At 26.4% G+C, this 22408-nt stretch overlaps 1 protein-coding gene across 1 annotated transcript; it reads right to left on the reverse strand.

Annotated features, from left to right (window-relative positions):
• Window positions 1-1595: 1595 nt before the first annotated feature.
• On the reverse strand, window positions 1596-4592 carry LOC107427062 (abscisic acid 8'-hydroxylase 4). Its single transcript, XM_016037396.4, has 9 exons — window positions 4168-4592; window positions 3698-4019; window positions 3286-3435; window positions 2933-3181; window positions 2763-2852; window positions 2581-2659; window positions 2366-2472; window positions 2161-2279; window positions 1596-1976 (listed from the first exon to the last, which is right to left on the reverse strand). The coding sequence occupies exons 1-9, from the start codon at window positions 4371-4373 to the stop codon at window positions 1874-1876; spliced, it is 1425 nt and encodes a 474-aa protein (XP_015892882.2). The 5' UTR covers window positions 4374-4592; the 3' UTR covers window positions 1596-1873.
• Window positions 4593-22408: the final 17816 nt, after the last annotated feature.

Raw genomic sequence — 22408 nt, forward strand, 5'->3', positions numbered from 1 at the left:
GTTCTATGTAGCTATACCTTATCACTTTCTTTTTTTCATTTTCTTTGGATAAACATGGAGATGAAATATTTAACATGAATACGATTAATAGAGATATCGGTATTTAACTGTGATGATGTGACAGAAGCTATGTTTACCTTATAAGGGCCACAATTCTGTTATAATGGTATTAGCTAGACAAATGGGTCATGAAATTGATGGTGCCATGTGCACTTCTAGTACACAGTTATTTTTTGTAGTGTGGATTTTATTTTGCGGTAGTGATGAGTCTCTGTCGTTTTGATAATGATATGGTGTGATTTCATATTTCCCTACACTTGAAAAAATGTTTCAAAGCTTAGTTGTATAGATGCTAGAAGAATACCAACTAGCATTTTATTTAACACCTGTGATGCACCCTATACAAACCCATGTGCACCTTACTTAAGGTGGACGTGGTACTAGGCAATGATCAAGAGGATGCTCGGGAAAATGTCGACAATGTCGTTCGATTGGTGGTGGTGGTGGTCAAATTTGAGAGAAGCATTGTAAGGAAGCACTTACGAAGAGAGAGTGCCCCCAATGTGGGGATCATTGGTCTTAGACCCACCAACACATAATCCTTCTAGCAACATTAGATGGCCAAATCATCTTTTGAATATATTACCAACTTAAAGAAAGTCTATTGGAGCTTGAGTACCATTTCTTTTTTCTCTGGACTCTAGCTCTTATTCAATCTTAACTTGGATTTCTAAAACCCAAATTCATCTAAACTGACAGGGTAATTCAATGTGATTGGACTTATGTATAGATTAATTAGCAATATTGACTACATGTTTCTCTTTAATAGGCCTTTGAATATCATGCTGAGCACTCATTTCTCCACGATAAACTTTTTTAAGGTGTTTGCAGTAATGAGCTAATGAATATCCCATTTAGCTTTTTCTTCAATATTGTTGGTGTTCAAATTTCCAGCATAACAATAGATTTCGTATTTCCCTTTAAGTTTCCAAATTGGAAACTAGGAAAAACTAAACTTAGTTCTCATGTAGAGGCATATTTGGTCAGATCAATCAGACAAAATGGTTTTGCCCTTTATTTCTGGTTCATCTTATCAAACTCAGAAGGTTCTCCAAATGCAAATTTTTTGACCCAAAAATCAAACTCCCTGGCTTCAAAATCCATAAGCAATAGAAGTATCCTCCCTTTGAAATTAGAATTATTGTAATCTTGATCCAAAATAGAGGTGGTGGGTTGGGTTGTGAAGTGAATCTTCCGTGGGTCCCTTTGATCACCATGAGTTGGTGTCCCTACTTGGAGGCCACTTTAGTACTAACACGTGGCTGTTTTACTGCCATTGCAGGTGAGACCTCCACGTGATCCGATATGCACGCTATCTCCATGCAGGCACAGACACGTGGCCCTCATCTAGAAGCAGAATGGGATTTCGGGCATTTTTAATATTTTATATACAAAGGCAGAGCGCATTTTAAAATTCTTTTATATAATATATATATATATATATATATGGACCCTCTCTATTGTAAAATTTTCCTAGATATATTTATATATATATATATATTTATTTTCTTTTTGAAATCAACAACCCAAGCACATAACAAACTCAACAATACCATCTCTAATTAATGCTACATTAATCTATATTTATTGCAAATATAGTCAAAATATAGGTAGAAAAAATTACAGGGTCTGGATAACAATAACACTGGAAAAAAAGATAGGATATTAAAGGAGAAATAGAGAGACCCCGGTTAAAAAAAATGAAGGGGTTGTTGTGGGTTTTGGGTTGGCGGGGAAGGTAGAACCTAGAAAATTACATATATAAAGTTTTGGGTAAAAACTATAGGTTTATCTTAGTTGCACATAAATCTTGTTAGGTATTGTTGGATTCGTTCCAAAATCTGGCTGGGAGACCATTCTGGGGGATTGGAAATGGGCCATACTGAATCCCACTTTGTGATCCTACCACTTCCCATCTGCAGACAAAAATTTAGAAAAAACAACAACAACATTATCAAACACATTCTCATAGCTTCACCATATGTTTTTCAGGAGGTATAATTAGCCCACCCCCGCCCCCACAAAAAAAAAAAAAAAAGAAAAGAAAAAAAAGTAAGGTTTCTCATGTAATTAAAAACAATGTTTGTATTGCATTTTTACCTGAATTTGGTCACTAGATGGTGGATCAAAATAAGCAGCTCCATTTTGGCAAGCTCATTTCCAGGACAAGCATGTACTCCATTGCCAAATGGCATGAAAGTATTAGGCTTTGGAGCAACCTAAACCCAAAGTACTTTTAGTCCCTGTTTTGTTAACCAATGAGGTTACAAAAAACTTTTAAATTTGTAGCTATATTATCACTTACCTCGAACCTAGAAGGGTCAAAATCTTGAGGATCAGTGAACAATTCTGGATTGTGATGAATGTTTCTAAACAATGGCAACACTTTCCAACCTTTTGGTATGAGATATCCTGTATAATTTTGTAAAAAAACAAAAATAGATAAGGAAATTTGTTGGAAGTACAAGAAATTTTCAAATTCTATAAATTGTAAATACCACAGAACTTTCATGGGTTTACCATTATATTCCACATCAACCACTGCCTCTCGGAATGTGAAAGATATAATACTGGCCATTCTCAAACTCTCTAATATAACCTGAAAAATTTAAACACGCCAAGTTTAGACTCTAAAACTTCTTTCCTTATTTATTTATTTATTTTTTTGTAACACATTACAGAAGTTTGCAACTGTCACATACTCTATGCGTAAAAGGCATATTTCTGGTCTGTGCCCATGTCAAGGGCCTCTTTCCTCCTTCATTTTCTTCATATATTGCTTTCTGCTCAGCCTGCAATAACAAACCATGTTAGATCAAGTACCAATCTTTCACATACCGTGTCAAAAAATTTTGATAGAATATTTCTTTACCTTGACAGCTTCTAGAAGTTTCTGATCATCATGGAGATATTTGAGGGTCCAGGTTAACACACTAGCTGTTGTGTCCTGAGCAGCAAACAACACTCCAATGATGTTATCAGAAATTTGATCCTTGCTTAAAACTTGTCCCTTTTCATCTTTGAAATTTAAGAAATGTCCTAGAAGATCCTTTTCCAATATTTTCTTCTCCTCCCTCTCATAAATTATGTCATTCACAATCTGACTAAGCCTTTTCCTTGCCTGAGAAAGATAGGAAAAACATTAGCAATCAGATTTGAAGGAAAAAAAACCATAAGATACTCTTTACTGTCACAAAGTTTAATTGAAAACTGAGATTTTCTTACCAAGAGTGCTCTGTGATATGTCGTTCCTGGTATGTTTGTTGGAAAAGAATTGTAACCTTTATCTACTATGCAGTAATTCTCCTTGAGATTTTCTCTATGTTTTTTATCCAAGCGACCAAAGACAGAGAGAATGCCCACATCGAAAGAAAACTGTATATGTAACAGTAACAACCAAAAATAGAAAAGAAAAAAAGACCCATATGATCAATTTTATAAGAAACATGTGAAAAACTAAAGCCCGATTAAGTGAGAAACAAAAAATCGAAAAGAATAAGTCAAAGAGAACCCAAACCTGATTTAAAATTTAAAAAAAAAAAATGGAAAACCAGAACCCATAGAGAGTTTAGAAACATGTTTCGGTAAAAGCAGTCAAAATCAACATGGATTAGTGTATTTATGTAGCCAAACAGACCTTCTTCATCTCATGAAAGGTGTTAATGACATCTCCTCCAGCCCATGATTGCAGAGCAGAGATGGCTATGGCTTCGATATCAGGAACTAGTTTTTGGAGTGAGCCAGGAGACAGACAATTCTGAACCAACTTTCTGAGGAGAGAATGGTAATTCCCTTGGTGAAAGAAGATAGCAGATGGGCCAATCATCTTCTCTTTGCTCTTTGGGTAAGTTGGCTTGAACAATTCAGAATGAGTCGCTAGCACAAACTTTGTGGCCTCTGGGCTAGCCAACATAACACAAGGACAACCCAGAATATGGCTCTTGAAAATTTCTCCATACCTTAATATCAGAAAGAAAAAAAAAAAAAAAAATCAAATCAAGGGTAAGAAATTAAAAATGACCAATATTGCTCAAAACCATACAAAGGGACTTAGATTATCATCTTATGGAAATTATGATCAGTAATTTACAAGTTAAAAGTTAGAACCTTCTCTGTTTGGTAGCAAAGAAAATGTTTGGGTCTTGGGAATAGAGTTGAAGAGTCTCTCCTATATAAGGCCAACCCATTGAACCAGGGGGAAGCTTATAAGGTATGCTTTTGGAATTCCATTTCAGTTTCTTTAAGAAAGGATATGAGAAAATGGTGGAGAGGAAGAGAACTATTATGTATATTAAAACAGAAGTAATCTCCATACAAATGCAGCTCCTTTCTTTTCTCTTCCTCTCCACCCGTCTTTTCCTCTCCACTGTCTCTCTGCCTCTGTCTCTAAATTCTTTGGAGATGAAGTTTCTAAGCAGTAGAAGATGGTATGGTTGATTAAGTTTTGTTGGGTGAAAGAAAAAAAAATTTCTTTTTGTTTATGATATCCTGGCTGTGAGTGTTGAAAACTAGAATATTGATATAGGATGAGTTGGGTGAAGGACTCTTGGGGTATATATAGAGAGTGAACAAAAGGAAAATGAACACGACAAAATCTGGTTTTTGGAGAGATATTAAGAAAAATGATAGAAAAAAAAATAAAAAGAGAAAAAAAATTATAATAATAAATAAAATTCCAAACACAATAATTTATGGTAATTATCTTTTACCTTAAACGCACGGTACAAATATACATTTACCAAATATATATATATATATATGTATATGGAAATTTTATAGTACAGACAGTTTGTATACAAACCATGCATCTTGACAATAATTTTTAAAAAAATCATCGTTAATATTTTCTCTGGATGATACTATTGAACACTATTTTTTAAAAAACCATCGTTTATATTCACAGTCCATATGCAGACCGTCCACACTATAGACGGACTATATATATAAATACTATTAAAATATTCTGATGAGATATCGTACAGATTTAAATAGATATATATATATATATATATATATATATATATATATATTTGTATGTATTTTAAATAATTGCATTCTTTTTAAACGTATGCATACTATGCATACTCTGTAAATAATATGTATTCCGTTTAAATGTATGCTTTAATGTAACAAAGAAAGTTTTTCCTCCTTTGTATTTCTTTTGTGCATCTAAATAGAGAGGAGAGAAGGACTTTATTTATTTTTTTTCCCTCTCCGTTTTCTTGGGAAGTGTCAAAGTTGAGAGAAGAATTGATTCCCACTATTTAGGTTTTTAGAATTTAGTTATCTGAGAATTAATTTTTCTCTTGGTAATGATAGAAAATTTAAGACTTGTAAATAATTAAATTTAATATTACAAATATGTTTTTAAAAAATTTCAAAACTATTATTTCTGAGATTCTCAAAATGATACTTTTATAGGCACGGAAACAACTTTCCCATATAGTTTGTTACATTGATGGGAATCTAATTTTCTAGATCCACATGTTTTTACCTTACAATAAATATCCAAATAAAAAAAATGATAACTTTCCCTATAAAACTAGATTCCCACTAATTTTACATTTATCCAAATATATCATTAAACTTTTGGAGGTTTTACAGAGTTTTGCTTTAGCACCGCGTGTGTAATTCACATTTATATATTTGGAAATTCAAGTTTTAGACCTTAGATTTTAGAGGTTTTTTTCGTAAGACCTATCTTACAGGAGTTGCAACTTATGTATGATAAAAGTCAATAAAATAAAATAAAATAAAATAAAACCCATCTTATAATTTTAGTTAGGATCGAATGGATAATAAACAAAATTTCAGAAACAAATAATAATAAAAACAAGCAAATACCTGATCATTATTCTAGAATCTATCATGGATATGAGTGAAACATATACACCTTTGGCAAAAATAAATAAATACATATACAAACATGATATATATAAATATATATACATATATGTATAGTCCATTGTTTTTGGGATGGAGTCCAAAATAACCTTAAATGCTTTGTTGTGAGAGGTTTAGATGCTAAAGTTATCTTGAACTCCAAGAGAATATTTATATATATATATATATATATACACATATAAATATATATATATATATATATATATATATATATATATATATTTACAATAGACAAAATTTCCAATTTAATAATAGGTGAGACTATCTCTTCACATATAAAATAAAATAAAAAATGTAAAAATATGAAATTTTCTTAGTTTTACACCTCTCCACGTGTTGCCCTATTTAGTGGCGACCTCGTCTATTTCAACAAAATTATATATATACATACATATACAACATAATTAGTATTATATTATTATAATAATTGTAATTATTCAATAATATAATAATATTATTATATTATAATAATAATAAAATATCTTTATATATAGAATAACTATCAGATGTGGATGTTTCTATGTATATGTTTAAAATTAGATAATAGGTATCCTTTAATTAAGTGACAAAGTTATTATTTCTTTGAAAAATCACATATCTTTTCAATTCCTTGGCAGATATAACAAATAAATAAACAAAAAAATAATTGATAGTCTTCTTAAGAGCTTAATTCCATAAGATGCATGATATTTAGAATAAATTAATGAAATTATTCTTCATTAATTGACAACTGATATTCTGGTCCATTCTAAAAAATAGTCAAACTTGCTCTACATGCAAGATAACCATGACTTTTGCATAGGAAACTCGTTCAGAAGAATTCCAAATTGTAAAGCTTTACTACTTTTTTTCACCCAAGAAGGCACGTTGTTCGACCGTCAAATTTCTAGATAATTATTTAAAATTTAACCACATACAGTCCATATCTACTTGTTATTTTGCTCAATACGGTGCATATCTACTTTGAATTCTTCTAAATACCAGATTGAATAAAAGACGTGTGGTATACCGTGCATAATAATCTTTAATTAGTTTGAAAATCTTATAATCGAGTTCATCAAATATGTCATATGGCCGTTTGCTTTTGCATATATTTTGTGACACATGTCCTTGTTTTTATAAATTTTCCCTTGTTATCCCGTCTTTTATTTATTTATTTATTATTATTATTATTATTTTGCTTCCAATGGTATCCCATCTGTTTTTGTCAACAATAGTACATAGCAACAATATAGAGGAAAATTAATTAAGGAAAATGAAGGAAAAAGGTTTTAAGGTTACTTTAATGTCCTGTACTTTATTTTTTTAGTCATCAATAGCTTGTACATGTTTAAAACGTTTTTATATATGCATTTTAAAATTAAAACAGTCTAGAAATTTTTAGGATGAAGTGAGGGGTAACAATTTGTTTTAATGGGTTATGCTTTGTTTCAATATAATATTTAAAGCTGTTAATTGTGTTGAGATTTTACAACCCTAAACTTTACTTATTAATATTTATGTTAAACGAATTGACATGTTTAATCTATTTTAATAAAATATTATTATTTATATTATTTAATAATTTTTATATTATAATATACTAATATATATATATATATCTATTTATCATATTTTTAATTTTTATACATTGATTTAACTTATTTATATTTATTCATATTAATTTAAAGTCAAAAAGTTTAATATATTTGTGACCTATTGAGTTGTTTTAGAATTAAATTCTCATGTCAAACCCAAATTGTCACCTCTAAATGGAGTCTAATGAATATGACATGAAGGACATGACCATATCTGACTCCTTTGCTATCGTGTTTCACTACACATATTTCACTTGTAAATTGGTGCATGATTAAAGGAATTGTGCCAAATATGTAAATTGATTAGCCATAAATTGATGACATTTTATGTGCTTTTGGTCCCCATGTGCCAACGAACAAATGATGACATTTTACTTGTGATGGGAGCTTAGATTGAAAATTGTAAACTACAAGAGATTATTAAATTAAAAAACAAAAAAAACAAAAAAAATCAAATACACGTTTGATGCTAAACTTCAATTTGGAATTGTTGTAGATTACAAAAGAATTAACAAAAGTACTACTGAAGCAATAATCAATTTTTATAACAATCTGATGAGTATTTAGTAAATTATTATTTCAATATTATTAAAAATTATACACTTATAATCAAGTTTTTGGTAACAAAATTTGCTTAACTATTGTAATTTTATATAATGATCAAAATAAATATGAATAATTATTTTTATGTATATATTAGAGTTAGGCTTACAGTAGAATGATGTGATAGTTTAATATTTGATCATCCTTTACTAGCTATTAAATCATATCAATGTCTATAATTTAAAAATTTTAAAATTGGTTAACTATAGATTTAATGATATATTAAAATCTTATTTAAAAAAGATAAAACTGTTGAAAACTAATATTAATAAATATAATTTTAAATTTTAACTACTTATACAATCGAAAAGCTGGAAAAAAAAATTTTCAACATTAATTATAATATTAAGAACCTGGTTTGATTGTGATCAATATATATTTTTATTACCATGTATATAAATGGCTAAAGAGAAATTTTATTATTAATGAAGGATATAATAGTAACTTTAATTTTAAATTTTAATTATTCAAGAAAGAGAATTTGAGATACTACCTCTACCTACTTTTCAAATCCTAGCTTTTGGAGAGAATAGATTATTAACAAATTTAAAATCTATAGGTTTAACAAATATTACATTAATCCAAAAGTGGAGTTTAAAAGCAACTTCAAATGCACACTAAAAAAAAAAATTAAAAAAAAAAAATTTCAAGTACTTACATACAGTAATAGGGATCTATGTAGAACTCGGATGCCTGACACCTAAAGATCAACTACATTCTTTTATTGCTTTTAAAATATAGGGTAAATTTCATTTAGAAAATTTAATTAGACCCCTTCAATTTTTTCTGGTAATTACATTTAAATTCAACATTTTTAAAAAAATCATCATTATTCTACTCTTAATTTTCTATATTTATCAAAATATATCCATTTGTCAATTTCTTTTAGTTAATTTTTACATTAGAGGTTAAAATAAAACTAAAAATCAATATTTTTGATTAAATAATATTGTAAAAATAGAATTTTAACATTTAATCATAAAATTAACTACTAAAAACCAACAAAAAGGTTCTAAATGATAATTTGTTCAAAAGTATGAGATTTAACTGTAGATTGATCAAAACTGAGGGAGTCTAAATAACTTCTTTTTCTAAAGCATATTTAATCCAATTTTGACTAAAACTCACTCTTTTATTATTATTAGAGGTATTATCATCAACTATTACTCTTTTAATAAATTAACAAAGTCTTAAAGGAATGCAAATGTAATTTTTGAACAATAAAATTTTGTAAAATCTAAAAAAAATAATTGGAATATTATTATTTATAAAATATGTTATTTTATTTACTACATTTATTTTTTATATTTATACTTATTATTTTGAAAAATATTTTTTTATTTTTCAAAAAAATATATTTTTTAATAAAAATTTTTACTTTTCCCAAAAAAAACTTTTTTTATTACATGTTCAAATTTTTTGTTGGTCTTCATTTTTTTTTTTTAAATATCTATTATATGTAAGTATTTAATTTTTATGATTGAAAAATTACACCTGTAAAATTTTTCTTACTAACTTATTTTGAAAATTAATAATATTATTTAGAATTTTTTCACTCTGCATCCCAAACTCTAGAAAATTGTATTTTTGCACCCTCGCTTTTGATCCCATGTGACAATTATGTTAAAAAATTAATAAAAAGAAAAAGGGTGCAACATGAAAGAAAAATAAAGTTTAGGATGTATTGGTGTTAATTTTTCTTCTTCTTCTTCTTATTATTATTCAATAAAATAGGAAATTTGATTATCTGGCGAACAAAATTATAGATATATCTAGTTGTAACAAAGAACAAGGCCACTCAGGCTCTCTCTAACCAAGATTAAACCCAAAGCATGCTCGCCAAACAATCTGCTACAATGTTAGTCTCTCACCCAGTAAAAGAAAAAGACAAACCACTATAAACTACAAGCAACCTCTGAATCTCCTCTACTAAAAAATAATCAGCATGCACCAAATTAGAATCATTAATCAATAATCAGCATGCACCAAATAAGAATCATTAATCAAGTTAACTGTTGTTATTATTATTATTATTATTGTTATCATTATTATACTAGGAATAAAAATTAGAACTTACATGAGAAAACAGTAATTTTTATCATTAAAGTGTTCCAAAAAGCATGACTCAAATTCATTTAAATATTGTGTTATTTTCACATATTATTACTTGATGTTAATAACATAATAATTGTATTTTAATTAATTAGTTGATCACAAACACACGTATTTTCTGTTTTGACTCAAGCAAGTTGGCGTTATGCAGGCGGTTAAATCACATAAAAAAATGTGAAATGTCCTTCATTATGGTGGATTATGATACTTTTTTCCTCTATTGTCCAATCAAAGTAATTAAGTAGTCCAAAAATGTAAAAACTAACAGGGTTTTTAAAAGTTGTCTTGGTTTCGAAATTACCTCCCCAAAAGAGTTAAGTGACCTACTCCGAGTGTGTCTTAGCATAGAGTGTGGCATAAAAGTGTCAAATCAATGTCTTGAAAGTTGGATTTTCAGTAAGATGTTAAATTGAAATCCAGGATCATTATTTTCGTTCGGCAAATTCGGTTAGACTTCATTGTCCTACCCAAAGGAAAGGTTAAAATAAAAAAGAGAGCAAAAGGGTGACCTAATTTGCATGTGCCAAATTTAGAAAAAATTGTTTGGAAACCTTGAAACTATATATTGCTTTTTTCATATATATATATATATATATATATATATATGTATATGTATGTGATAAAATAAATAATTTTAATAATTATTTTTTTTTATCCATATTTATGAAAATATAGATTCAAATCATATAGAACGTGAAAAGATTTTTAATAATTTATAAATTTAGTAATTTTGTTAATAATATATATATATAGAGAGAGAGAGAGAGAGAAACTGTACATAGTGCTGTAAAACATGCACAAAACAAATCATTATCAAATTTCTAAAAAAGAATTAAACATAAATAAAGTGTTTTTTATTACCATTTGATCTTGAATGTGATTAAAGTTTGTGTTCTGAACTTAACAAGCAGTTCCTTCTAGAGAAGTAACAAGCAGTTCCTTCTAGACAAATAATAGTCAAATTATTTTTTTCTCGAACAAAATCTTCAAATCCTTCCACCTTAATGCGTAGAAAATGTAAAATGTGACTTTTCAATCACTGATTCAAATTTCAAAATAAAAAAATAAGACATTATTGGATGAGTAATAACTTTTTTGCTTTTTTTTAATAAATAGTATTTAGCATTTGTTATATTATTAAGTTTCTAACATAGCATACGAGAAAAATAACACTCATCCAACATATCAAAATTGATTGAATGTATTTTTTTATTTATTTATTAGTTTATTAAAAAAATAATATTTCTGGAGAATAGATATAAATAAATAAAGATGTTCACAAGTATTTTCTTTTTATTTATTTATTTATTTTTCATTTAAAGAAAAAGAAAGAAGTGCATGAAAATGAGGGCATTGGCCTTTGGTAGCTTTGCAAATCTCAGGCTTCATGGCGGATATAGTTTTGCCGGCGCTCTTCATGTGCTACTTGGGACCCGGTGACACGGCGGTGCATTACAGCTCACACATTAGAACCGTTACGATCTTAAACCTGCCAAAGATCCGATGGTCATATTGTCAGGTCTTATTTTAGGGTGGGCCCCACGTCGGTAGCGTACGAAAAATTGCAAAACCGGAAGCTTCTGGTGCGAGGGACCCACGGTAGGGGCCCCCGCAAGGAGGACGTCACGCTTATGTCAGGTGGAGCAGGTCGCGATCGAACTAGCTGTAACTTCCACGTGTTTAAATCTTGGTGGTCCAAGCCGAGAGAGTTCCAAGACGAGACCGGAAGGAACCTATATGGTGTGGTATTCCACAAGAAAAGCGGCGATTCGTTCCGCCATTCATTGGGCGACATGTCGGTTACCAGTTTGTTTATTTATTTATTTATTCTTTCCACCTTCTTTGAGATTTGGCTCATTCGTTTTTCAAAGCTGAGCTTTTATTTAAAAATAGATATAAATATGTGAGATTCAATATGACATAGACTTTTTTTTTGGGTTAAACGTATGAAGAGGGAACCCTACTCAACTTCTAACTGCATATTATTTAAATATTTTTGAATGAAACCTAAATACCAAAAGAAAAAAAAAAAAAAAGGCAATCTATAAATATATATATGTGTAAGACTTATTAATAGTTATTATTAAAGGTGGATTCTATTTTTTAAAAGTTAGATTAAAATATATTTCCTTCCGTAATGACTAACATGACTTGTTTTACCATATTAAAATTATATTTTAACTAACATGAATTGTTTTACCATATTAAAATTATATTTTAAAAAATAATTTCAACTAATTTTATATGAATATGTAAATTTATAATAGCAAAATTATATATTTTATTTAAAATTAAATAAAAATATTTTATTTACATTTTTAAGGTTTGGGATAAATAAAAAATGTCTCTCTTGTAATTAATCATTCATGTTCTTTGATGTCAATTCAAATTACTTCAGTACTTTTAATCAAATTAAATTACTTGATATACCATTTGGATAATAATAAAATTAATAAGAATATCATTATTTTAGAAAAATGATAATTTTTTTCTATTTGGATATATTTTAAACTAGAAAAATGTGGGCTCAATGAATAAATATCCTTTTATATGGAAAAATATATAAGAAAATTATTTCTATTTATGAAGTATCATTTTAAAAATATCAAGTAAAATAGTTTTAGGATTTTCTTAAAAATATAAATTTTATTTTTTAATTTATTATACAATATTAAATTTAATTATTTACAAGTATTAAACTTCATTTTCTTGTTCTTAGCAAACATAACATGAGAAATATTCATTCATAGAAAATTAAATTCTTAAAAACTAAATTTTAAAAATTAATTATCCTTTAAATTTTGACATTTGTAGACCTTTTAAAGCCTTCAAATTAATTGCAAAAAGAAAAAGAAGAATAGAGTTTAAAAGTAGTATAATTTTACTAAGGTTAAAATCCTTCTTAATTTAAATGACCTGGAGGATGATTTAAAATGTGAGAAATGTTTTTGTATTTATCCTAAACATCAGAGAATGTATATAAAATATGAGTTAATTGTTGATTAATACCTTAAGATTTCAGGAGTATGTGAATCAAATTCCAAACTTTTGAATTATACCTTGAAGTTCCAAATTTATTACAAATCAGTCCGATTTACTAACAGTATTAATTTTACAATTAGATGATATTAGCACAACATCATATTGATATCATAATTTATTTTTAAGTAAAAACTTAATTTTTTTAAAAATAAATTTCTTATTTTTCCATTTGATGTATATGTCTTTTAATTAAAAAAATTGCTTCTAATCCTATAGTATTTAAACTTTAATTTCTAAATATTTTTGGATCTAAAATTAAATAAAAAATTTAAAATAAATCTAAATTTTGGTCTAATGAAAATATTTTTATTAGACCAAAAGTTAAATAAAATTATTTTAATGGATGAAAAATTAATAATAATTTTTTATGTCCAAAACATAAAAAAATTAGTCCAAAATAAACAAAATAAAAATTAGACAAAAAATAAAAATAATAATAAATTTTAATTTTTTAAATTTTTTTCTTTATTTTTTATTTTGATCTAAAAGAAAGAAGGATGGTAAATTCACTTGCCAATCACTAGATTCTATAAAGAATGGACAACCATAGAAAAATTAGAGATACCACTTTTGCTTAAAAAGATAAGGATCTAAAAGTAATAAAAATAAATTATTATACCAAATAAAAAAAATATATATATTAATAATAAATTTATTTATTTTTTTATATTAGATTAAAATAAAAATCATGAAAATTAAAATTTATTTTTATTTTTTATTTTTATCTAATTTTCTCATTTTTTTATGATTTGGTCGTAAAAAATTACTACAAATTTTTGTTCTAAAATTATTTTATTTAATTTTTGGTCTAATAAAAATAATTTTACTAGAACTAATATTCCATTTTTAGTTTTTTTTTGTTTAATTTTAAGTCTAATTTTTATGTTTGTAAATTTTGGTCTATTTTTTTTTATTTTTTTTTATGGTTTAGGCATAACAAAATATTATTAATTTTTTGTATACTAAAGTCATTTTATTTAATTTTTTTATCTAATAAAATTTTTTTATTAGACCAAAAATTTCAATTTTATTTTTATATTTTGGTTTAATTTTAGGTCCAAAAATATTTAATTTCTTTGGAATTTTAATTTAAATAAGATAGGAATTGATAGAATTTAAATAAAAATAAAAATATAAAATAAAATAAAATATTTTTTATTTTATTTTTTGGTTAAAAAAATGAATTAACACTGTTAGTCAACTGAACTGATTTGCAACAAATTTAAAATTTCAAAAATTTAATTCAAGCAATTTCAAACTTTAAAATTCAATTCACATAACCATAAAACTTTAAAGTGCTAATCAGTAATTAGCCATAAAATATTCTCACTAGATAATATGATGCATCATATATAGATTTTTTTATTCTTTTAAATATAAAACCTAAATAGGGTAAAAGTAGTCTATAAAATATGTGTGGGATCCATTAGCAATTTTTTTTTGGGGTAAATAATGGGATTTATTGGCAATTCATATTGTTTATGAGTTTTATTATTTATGACAATAATCAATTTATGTGGTAAATTTTAATTGGACTATTTAATTATATTATTTTTTATATTAAAACTTGTGAAAGAAAGTTCTTTAATGATGACTATTTAAATTATATAGCATATAAATCTCATTTTAATAATAACAAATACTATTTTTTATTTTTTAGTCGTTGATTTAACTTTTTAAAAATTACATTATTATTATTATTTTTTTCTATGGTAGCACCATTATTGGTAGTCCATATGTCTTTCTATAATTCTTTCATGAACTCCTTAAAGCTATTTGAAACTTTTTTTTTTTTGTTATTTTATTTCAATTACACATTTCAATTGATGAATTTTAAAAAATTGACCATATACGATTGATGTAACTCTCTTGAAAAAGATTGACTTAATTAGTATATTCCTCGCAATTACATTTAAAAGATTGTAGGTACAAAATATCGAAAAGAAATTGTTGTAAATAATCAAAAAATTAGTATAAATCTATTGGTAAATTATTTTATTTTTGATTAGTGTATAAGCCTAATTTCGTTAAACTCATTAGATACAATTTGAGGGACAAAGTACAAAAATTGTAATAATCAGATGGTAGAGTGTAATTTACCTACCCTTATTTTCTTCTTCTTAAATTTTTTTTTGGCTTTATTAATGTTGAACTGTCTTACAGGTTCCAACTAGCTGAATCAATCAATGCCTTCCTTCAAGTATCATTTATCTTATCCCTTAAAATCCTTCTTAATTAGGGGGGGGGGGGGGGGGGGGGGGGGGGGGGAAAGAGAAAAAGAGAATGATTATTTCCCTTTTTAGCAATCAATTATTGACTTCATTTTCTTATGCAATTGTTGAATTTCATTGAATGTCAAATGTGTAAAGAAAAAAGAAACAAAAGCTTTTTGCAGGGTAATATATATATATATATATATAAAATTGAATAAAATTTAAATATTGGACATTTTCTAATAAAGTTATTTTAATTTTTAAATAATACTCTACGTACAATTGTTTTCATTTTCAAATGTGACTGTCTTATACAATTGAAAATCACAATTTTTTTTGGCTTTCAATTGAAAATTATTATAGAATATTTAACAGCCTGAAATGCATGTAAATCAATTTAAACGAAAATTATCATAACGCATAAAACCATGTTAGGGGTAGTGCTGGCATCCGGTCATTTAATTTCTTTATAATAAGAAAATAAACATGGTAAACGCAAAAAAAATTGTTAGTAAATACTTCTCCAACACCAAAAGTCATAGAGAAGAAGCTCACCCAAAAAAAAAAAAAAAAAAAAAAATTCATAGAAAAGGATCAAACACATTTATCTATTTTTTTTTCCCTTCTTTTTTGATTGAAAATATTTATCTGAGGCCGTCAAACATAAAAAGCCTAACTTGAACGAGTTTTATATGTGATCTAGGTGAACTTACTATGATTTACCTTAAAAAATGTGTACGTACTATGCATATAACTGTAAGGTTGAGTTTTATGCAATCTATAGAAAGTAATTTTTTTTTTTTTTTTCATCATTGTTCTCAATTTTAGAGGACAGATAATTATGGAAGTTTTGTAATCGACCGAGTTTGGCCTAATCTTGAGACGTGTCAAGCCCCAGGGGTATGCATATATAGTACAGACATTTAATTAATTAAAAAATGTAGAAAGCTTGGAGGTAACATTGAATTTTGTATGTGAATTTAAAGCTTCATTAAACCAACAGACTTCAATAAACCAAGCACATGCTAAAATAAAGAAGCTCACGTGACTGAGATTTGCCTCAACACTTTGGCTGACTGAATGTGTAGGATCCTTCATACTCGTCACCTGTCAGAATGTAACCACAAATATCTTCGGGTCTGTTGGCTACTAATTTGCAAAATGATTTTTTATTTCACAATTTTAAAAATGACAAAAAAAAAAATAAAAATGCAGTAGCTATTTTTGAAATACCTAATTAGAAAAAAGTTGAAGCATTTCTGCTTTGAAATGTAGAGAAATTTAGAAAATGTTCCTATACGTTTTTTTTATGTATTTGAAAAATTTAGAAAATAAAAGTGTAAAAAGGATATCGATAATATTTATCATTTAAATAAAAGTATTTTTCATTGATATATACCATATTTTGACATATATTAGACATACATATATATAATGAGTTTACAACAAAACGATTTAATACTTTTAGTGTTAGATATTTATTTATTAGATGTTAGAATTTAAAATTTAAAAATTATAAAAATTTTATTTGAAATTTTGTCTAGATTAGGTGATAAATAAATATAATTTTAAATTATAATTTTTGATGCTATCTAAAAGCTATAAAAAAATCGTTATTAAGGACTTTATTTAAACCTGTTTGCATAAAAACACACACACACACACACATAATCAGATTCCAATAAGAATTTAATATAAAGATTAACTGAAAATCTTCATTTCTTAACTATTTAGATCGCATGAAGAATTGATATTTAAAATTATATTTATTAATCATGGAGTCCTAACAATGTTTATTTTCCCCATATAGGATTTTAGTACTTAACAAAATTCATATTTAACTACTTTTTAAATTTTAAATGTTAGCATTTAATATAATCCAATGGTCATCAAATATGAACTTTAATTTAATTAAGTAAGATTGAGCTTTCTTGAGATTGATTGTGTATATATATATATATATATATATTTCAATATAAATATAACATTTACCAAATATAATTTTACCTATTTCCATTATATATATATATATATTGACCAAAAATTAGTCAATTTTACCATTTTAATTCTTATAAAATATTTTTAATATATTACCAAACGTGTTTTTAAATACATGAAATCCAATTTACCATTTTTATTTTACAAAATTAATTTATAAAGTAAAGCTATTTGTTTATGATTGGTAAACGATACCAATGGGACCTATATGATCCTATATATAATATGACAATTTATATGATTATCATAAAAATATTTATTTTTAAAATTATAGTATAAAAGATAATAGAATTAAATATTACAATTAAAATTTATTAGATAAACTGGTAATTGTCATAAATGATAATAAATAATAAAACTTTTTAGAAAGAAAATGTTTTATAAACATACTAAGAGGCTTTTTCATATTTTCATTCCAACCAGCAATAAATCTCACATTATCTAAAACAGGGGAGATTTTTAATTTTCTTTTTAATATATGAGGTTTTTTGAATTTTCTTAGAATAATAGCTGTATAATTGTCTTAAATAATATGTTTGGCCTTTCTAAGTTGAAGTACAATATCTCTATAAATTATTTTTATTCTAAATTACAATATTTACTGTTTGTTTGGTTATTAATTTGAATTTTTAGTTTTTTTTTTCATTATAATTAGAAAATTTAGTTAAAGTAATGAAAATTTTGATATTATTTTTTTTATTTATGGTTTAATCGAAAGTTTTAATGCTATTTCCTTTTATAATTAATATTTATTTTAGGTAGTATTTGTTAAAATGTTCATCTTTCATTATTTTGTTTCGTAATTTATTATTGATTTTTTTATCTCTTAAATTATATTTTTATTTGATTATCATATTTTTAAAACAAATGTTTTAGTTTTTGTTTAAAAGTATATTCTCTCATATCATTCTAAAATAATTTGTTTTTGAACAAACTGAATCAAATTTTCTAATAGACTTATCTAGATGTTAAAATAATAATTAAATTATATGAAAGTTTATAAAAACTAGTTATCAATTTTTTTAGCTATTATAAATATAATAATAAAACTATATCATCAATAATAACTTGAACATTAAAAACAAAAATGTAACTTCATTTGAATATTTAAAAAAGAATATTATAATTTCTTTCTCAAGTATAGAATTCTGGCTTCGCCCTCAATTTAAAAATAATAATTAAATTATATGAAAGTTTATAAAAGCTAGTTATAATTTTTTTTAGAGATCATAAATATAATAAAAAAAAAACTATATCATCAATAACAATTTGAACACTCAAAAAAAAAAAAAAATTGTAACTTAATTTGACATTTAAAAAAATATATTATAATTTGGCTCCCCCAACCCCTACACCCCGCCCTAAAAATCTGTTACTCTTTATTCGAAGCAGTGGTTAAAGAAAGAACTTATTGATATTCCTGAAGTGGCTGAAGTTTTTGCTTTTTATAAGGCTTTATTAATGGCTACCAAGGAAGGTTGGAGGAATATATGCAATGAGAGTGATGCCAAAGTTGTGATTTAAGGCTTGAATAAGCTTGAGTTCTCCTTGCACTGGTCTGTACGTAGAAGGTTTCACAAAATGCATTTTGGAGCCATGTTCATTGTTTTATACAATATGTATATAGTATAAAACAAAACATATAATATATTTTTTTTGTGATCCCTAGGGATTCCAATTATTAGCTCATCAATCATATGCGCTGCTAATTAAGAATTCAATAACGGGGTGATTTAACGATGACCAAATTTCCTTTTTTTTTTTTTTTTAAAGACATTATGAATTAGGAAAGAGGCCTCGAGACTAGCTATTATCCTGGAGAAGCACCCTTTTTTTTTGGAGTGGTTGATCCTTTTGGTTTAAATATTTTAAATAAAAAAAAGGAATGAGAAGAGAAAAATGGAGTGGAAAATTAGATCATGAGGGAACTGTTATCATATTTTTTCTAAACTAGTATGACATGCCTTCAATAACGATTCATTTATGTACATACAAAAATATATGGTGTGTATATATATGTATAATATGGCCATGAAAAGACCCTTGACAACATAAATCTGTATTTATATAAATAAATATTACATATATTTATTTATTTTGAAATTAATAATATTATTATTATATTTATGTGTTTTTTTTAAATAATATTTATGGAGTTTTGACAACCTAATTAAACATATTGGAGATAGATATATAAGAGATTTGAATCTATATATTGTAGGAGTTGAGCTTCTTTGTATATGTATGTTTGTGTCAGTTTTATAAGCCATTAAATTACTGCAATGGCAGAAATTTGAATATATATTATTAATTTTAATGAGTGTATATAAGATTTATATTCCCCTTTTATGGTTTTAGTATATAGTTTGCTAAATTAATAAAGTTCACCAATATATATATATATAATTTTATTCTTGGTCATTCCTGTTCAATTATAATAGACGCTAACTTTATTATCAGTAATAGGACAGTGACGTCCAAGAATACGGAGCAATATATATACATATATACATATATATAATTTCTACAATTGCCATGAGGCTTGGCCTAATCATATCCCGACATAATTGAATTTTTTTACCACTTATATGCAGATATAATTGAACAATGCCTAATATAATTTTGGCATCCACGCCAAATTTAGCACGTCTCTCTCTCTCTCTCTCTATATATATATATATATATTAGTTTTGTTAATGTTTGGGCTATAATATTAATTTTTCAACTTAATAATTTTAATTCATTAAAATATTATTTTTGAGAAATTAATTAATTAGCATTATATTGATTGGAGTTAAAATAATCATGTAATTGACACATGTATAAATTGAAATTTTCAAGTCGGAGGTTGCAACAATCCAACATTGGAAGTGTACGAAGCAACTCAAAGTTCTCTACATATATAAATAAGAGCTTTATTGGCTTTGTAAACATACACTTTACTACATCCAATTATAAAACTTTAGACTATTTAGTTTATTTTTATCGAAATTATTATTATTAGTCAATTGTTTTCAATTGTTTTTAGTTGAAATTTTATTTTTAAATTTAGTCTTTAAGGCAATTGAATATTATATACTATTTTGTTTTCCAATAATTAATACAATGGTTTGAATAATTTGATTCAATTGGTTCATATTTTTTTTGAACTGTTACAAATTAATGGCACGCCTACATATCTAAGAGACAATAAATTATTAAAAAAATTTCCAACATATTTCAACAATTGCAGAACACTTAAATATGTGCATCTTAAGTTACCTGTGATCTCATATATATATATATATATATATCCCATTGGAAATTCTATGGTGAGGACGGTCCGCATGAGGACTGCATTATTAGTGACGGTTTTTCATAGTATTAAAGACGATTTTCTAAAAAATCGTCACCAATATTATGAAAAACTGTCACTAATATTGTGATCCACATGAGAACCATCCGCACCATAGACGGACTGTATATCCTATAGTTTACATATAGTCATTAATATTGTTCTATAATTACATGCAATAAAATATGTATGCATATTCATAACAAAATTATATATATCCTAATATTCTATTAAGCAATGTCTGATCAACTTAGCTTATGTTGTTGGATTGCGGTCCGATTATATGCAATCCATGTGAAAATTTAAAGTTAAAAGATTGCCCATGCGCATTTAGAACAATATGGGCAGGGTCGGCCATTAGAATAAAATTTTATATGTATATAGGTTAGAGTCCAATGATGGGTAGGGGTTAGAAAAAAGTGAAAAAGATGAAACCCAATTCCTAAAACTGATATTGAAATGACAACAAATGATCAAATTCTTATGGAATTATACATTTGTCGATTCATTTGAAGAAAAGTAGCAGAATATATACACGTTTTGTCAACTATATATTTAGACAAAATGCCGAGACGATATTTAAGTTCTTATTAAAAATTGCATCCACAGAAGGGGAAGACTCCAAAATGCTCTCAATTATTTGTTTCTTTGTTTTTCCCTTTTATCTGTTCTCCACAAGCTTCCGCATAGAGCAGACAGAATGATCAATTATATTTACTTTTACTTTTTTCTTGTTTGTTGCTTTGAAAGGTTGGTCACGATTTGTGGCATTGAAACAGATATCAAATATGTACTTTACTCAGTGTTTGCTATGCACTTTGAGGAATATAAATATACTTTCTTTGTGCAAATGATAACGGTACCCTGGAATATTGTGAAATAATGAATTTCCTTCTCCCAAGGTACAATAATATTTTAATCCATTTTCTACCTAAATCATTGCTACGTCGATCCAATGCATGTGACATCTTAAATAAGAGAGACATATGCCCCGTATCAAGCAACTCTAAGTCAAAAGCAATAAAAAAAGTGATTGAGTTTTAATCATCAACATTATAAATGGTAATGTAGACATGGGGTTTTTTGTATCATAATCATCTGGATTTTGTGTTTTTACAAGAAACATTGCATGCATTCCTCACAAAGAGCAAAAACTACCTAATTTTTTACTTTTTCCATTTTAAGCATGAAAAATTTTCGTCTACAGATGGATATGAATTTCAGCCATCGAAATTCTACCAACAAAATCAAAATTTGTCATAAACTTATCTTGTAAAATTATTTTTTGTTTATAGAGAAGTGGTAGATTACGACAAGGAAGCTGTGCAATAAAAAAAACAGCCACGACCCGTTTTGTATAAAATAATTTTCACAAATGAATTTTAGTAACCAAAAAACTATTGAAGATATGCAATATTAAAGCCAATCAAGAGTCAGCACAATCGATTTTAATGATTAAACTCTTTCATTTTCTCAATTAATTATATTAAATATGATTGATTTATTTCCTTGAATATGTATTCTCTATTTCCTTTGTTACAAATTAGATGCACCTATAAACTAAT

This window comes from Ziziphus jujuba, chromosome 9, assembly GCF_031755915.1.
Source record: "Ziziphus jujuba cultivar Dongzao chromosome 9, ASM3175591v1".
NCBI classification, from domain to species: domain Eukaryota; kingdom Viridiplantae; phylum Streptophyta; class Magnoliopsida; order Rosales; family Rhamnaceae; genus Ziziphus; species Ziziphus jujuba.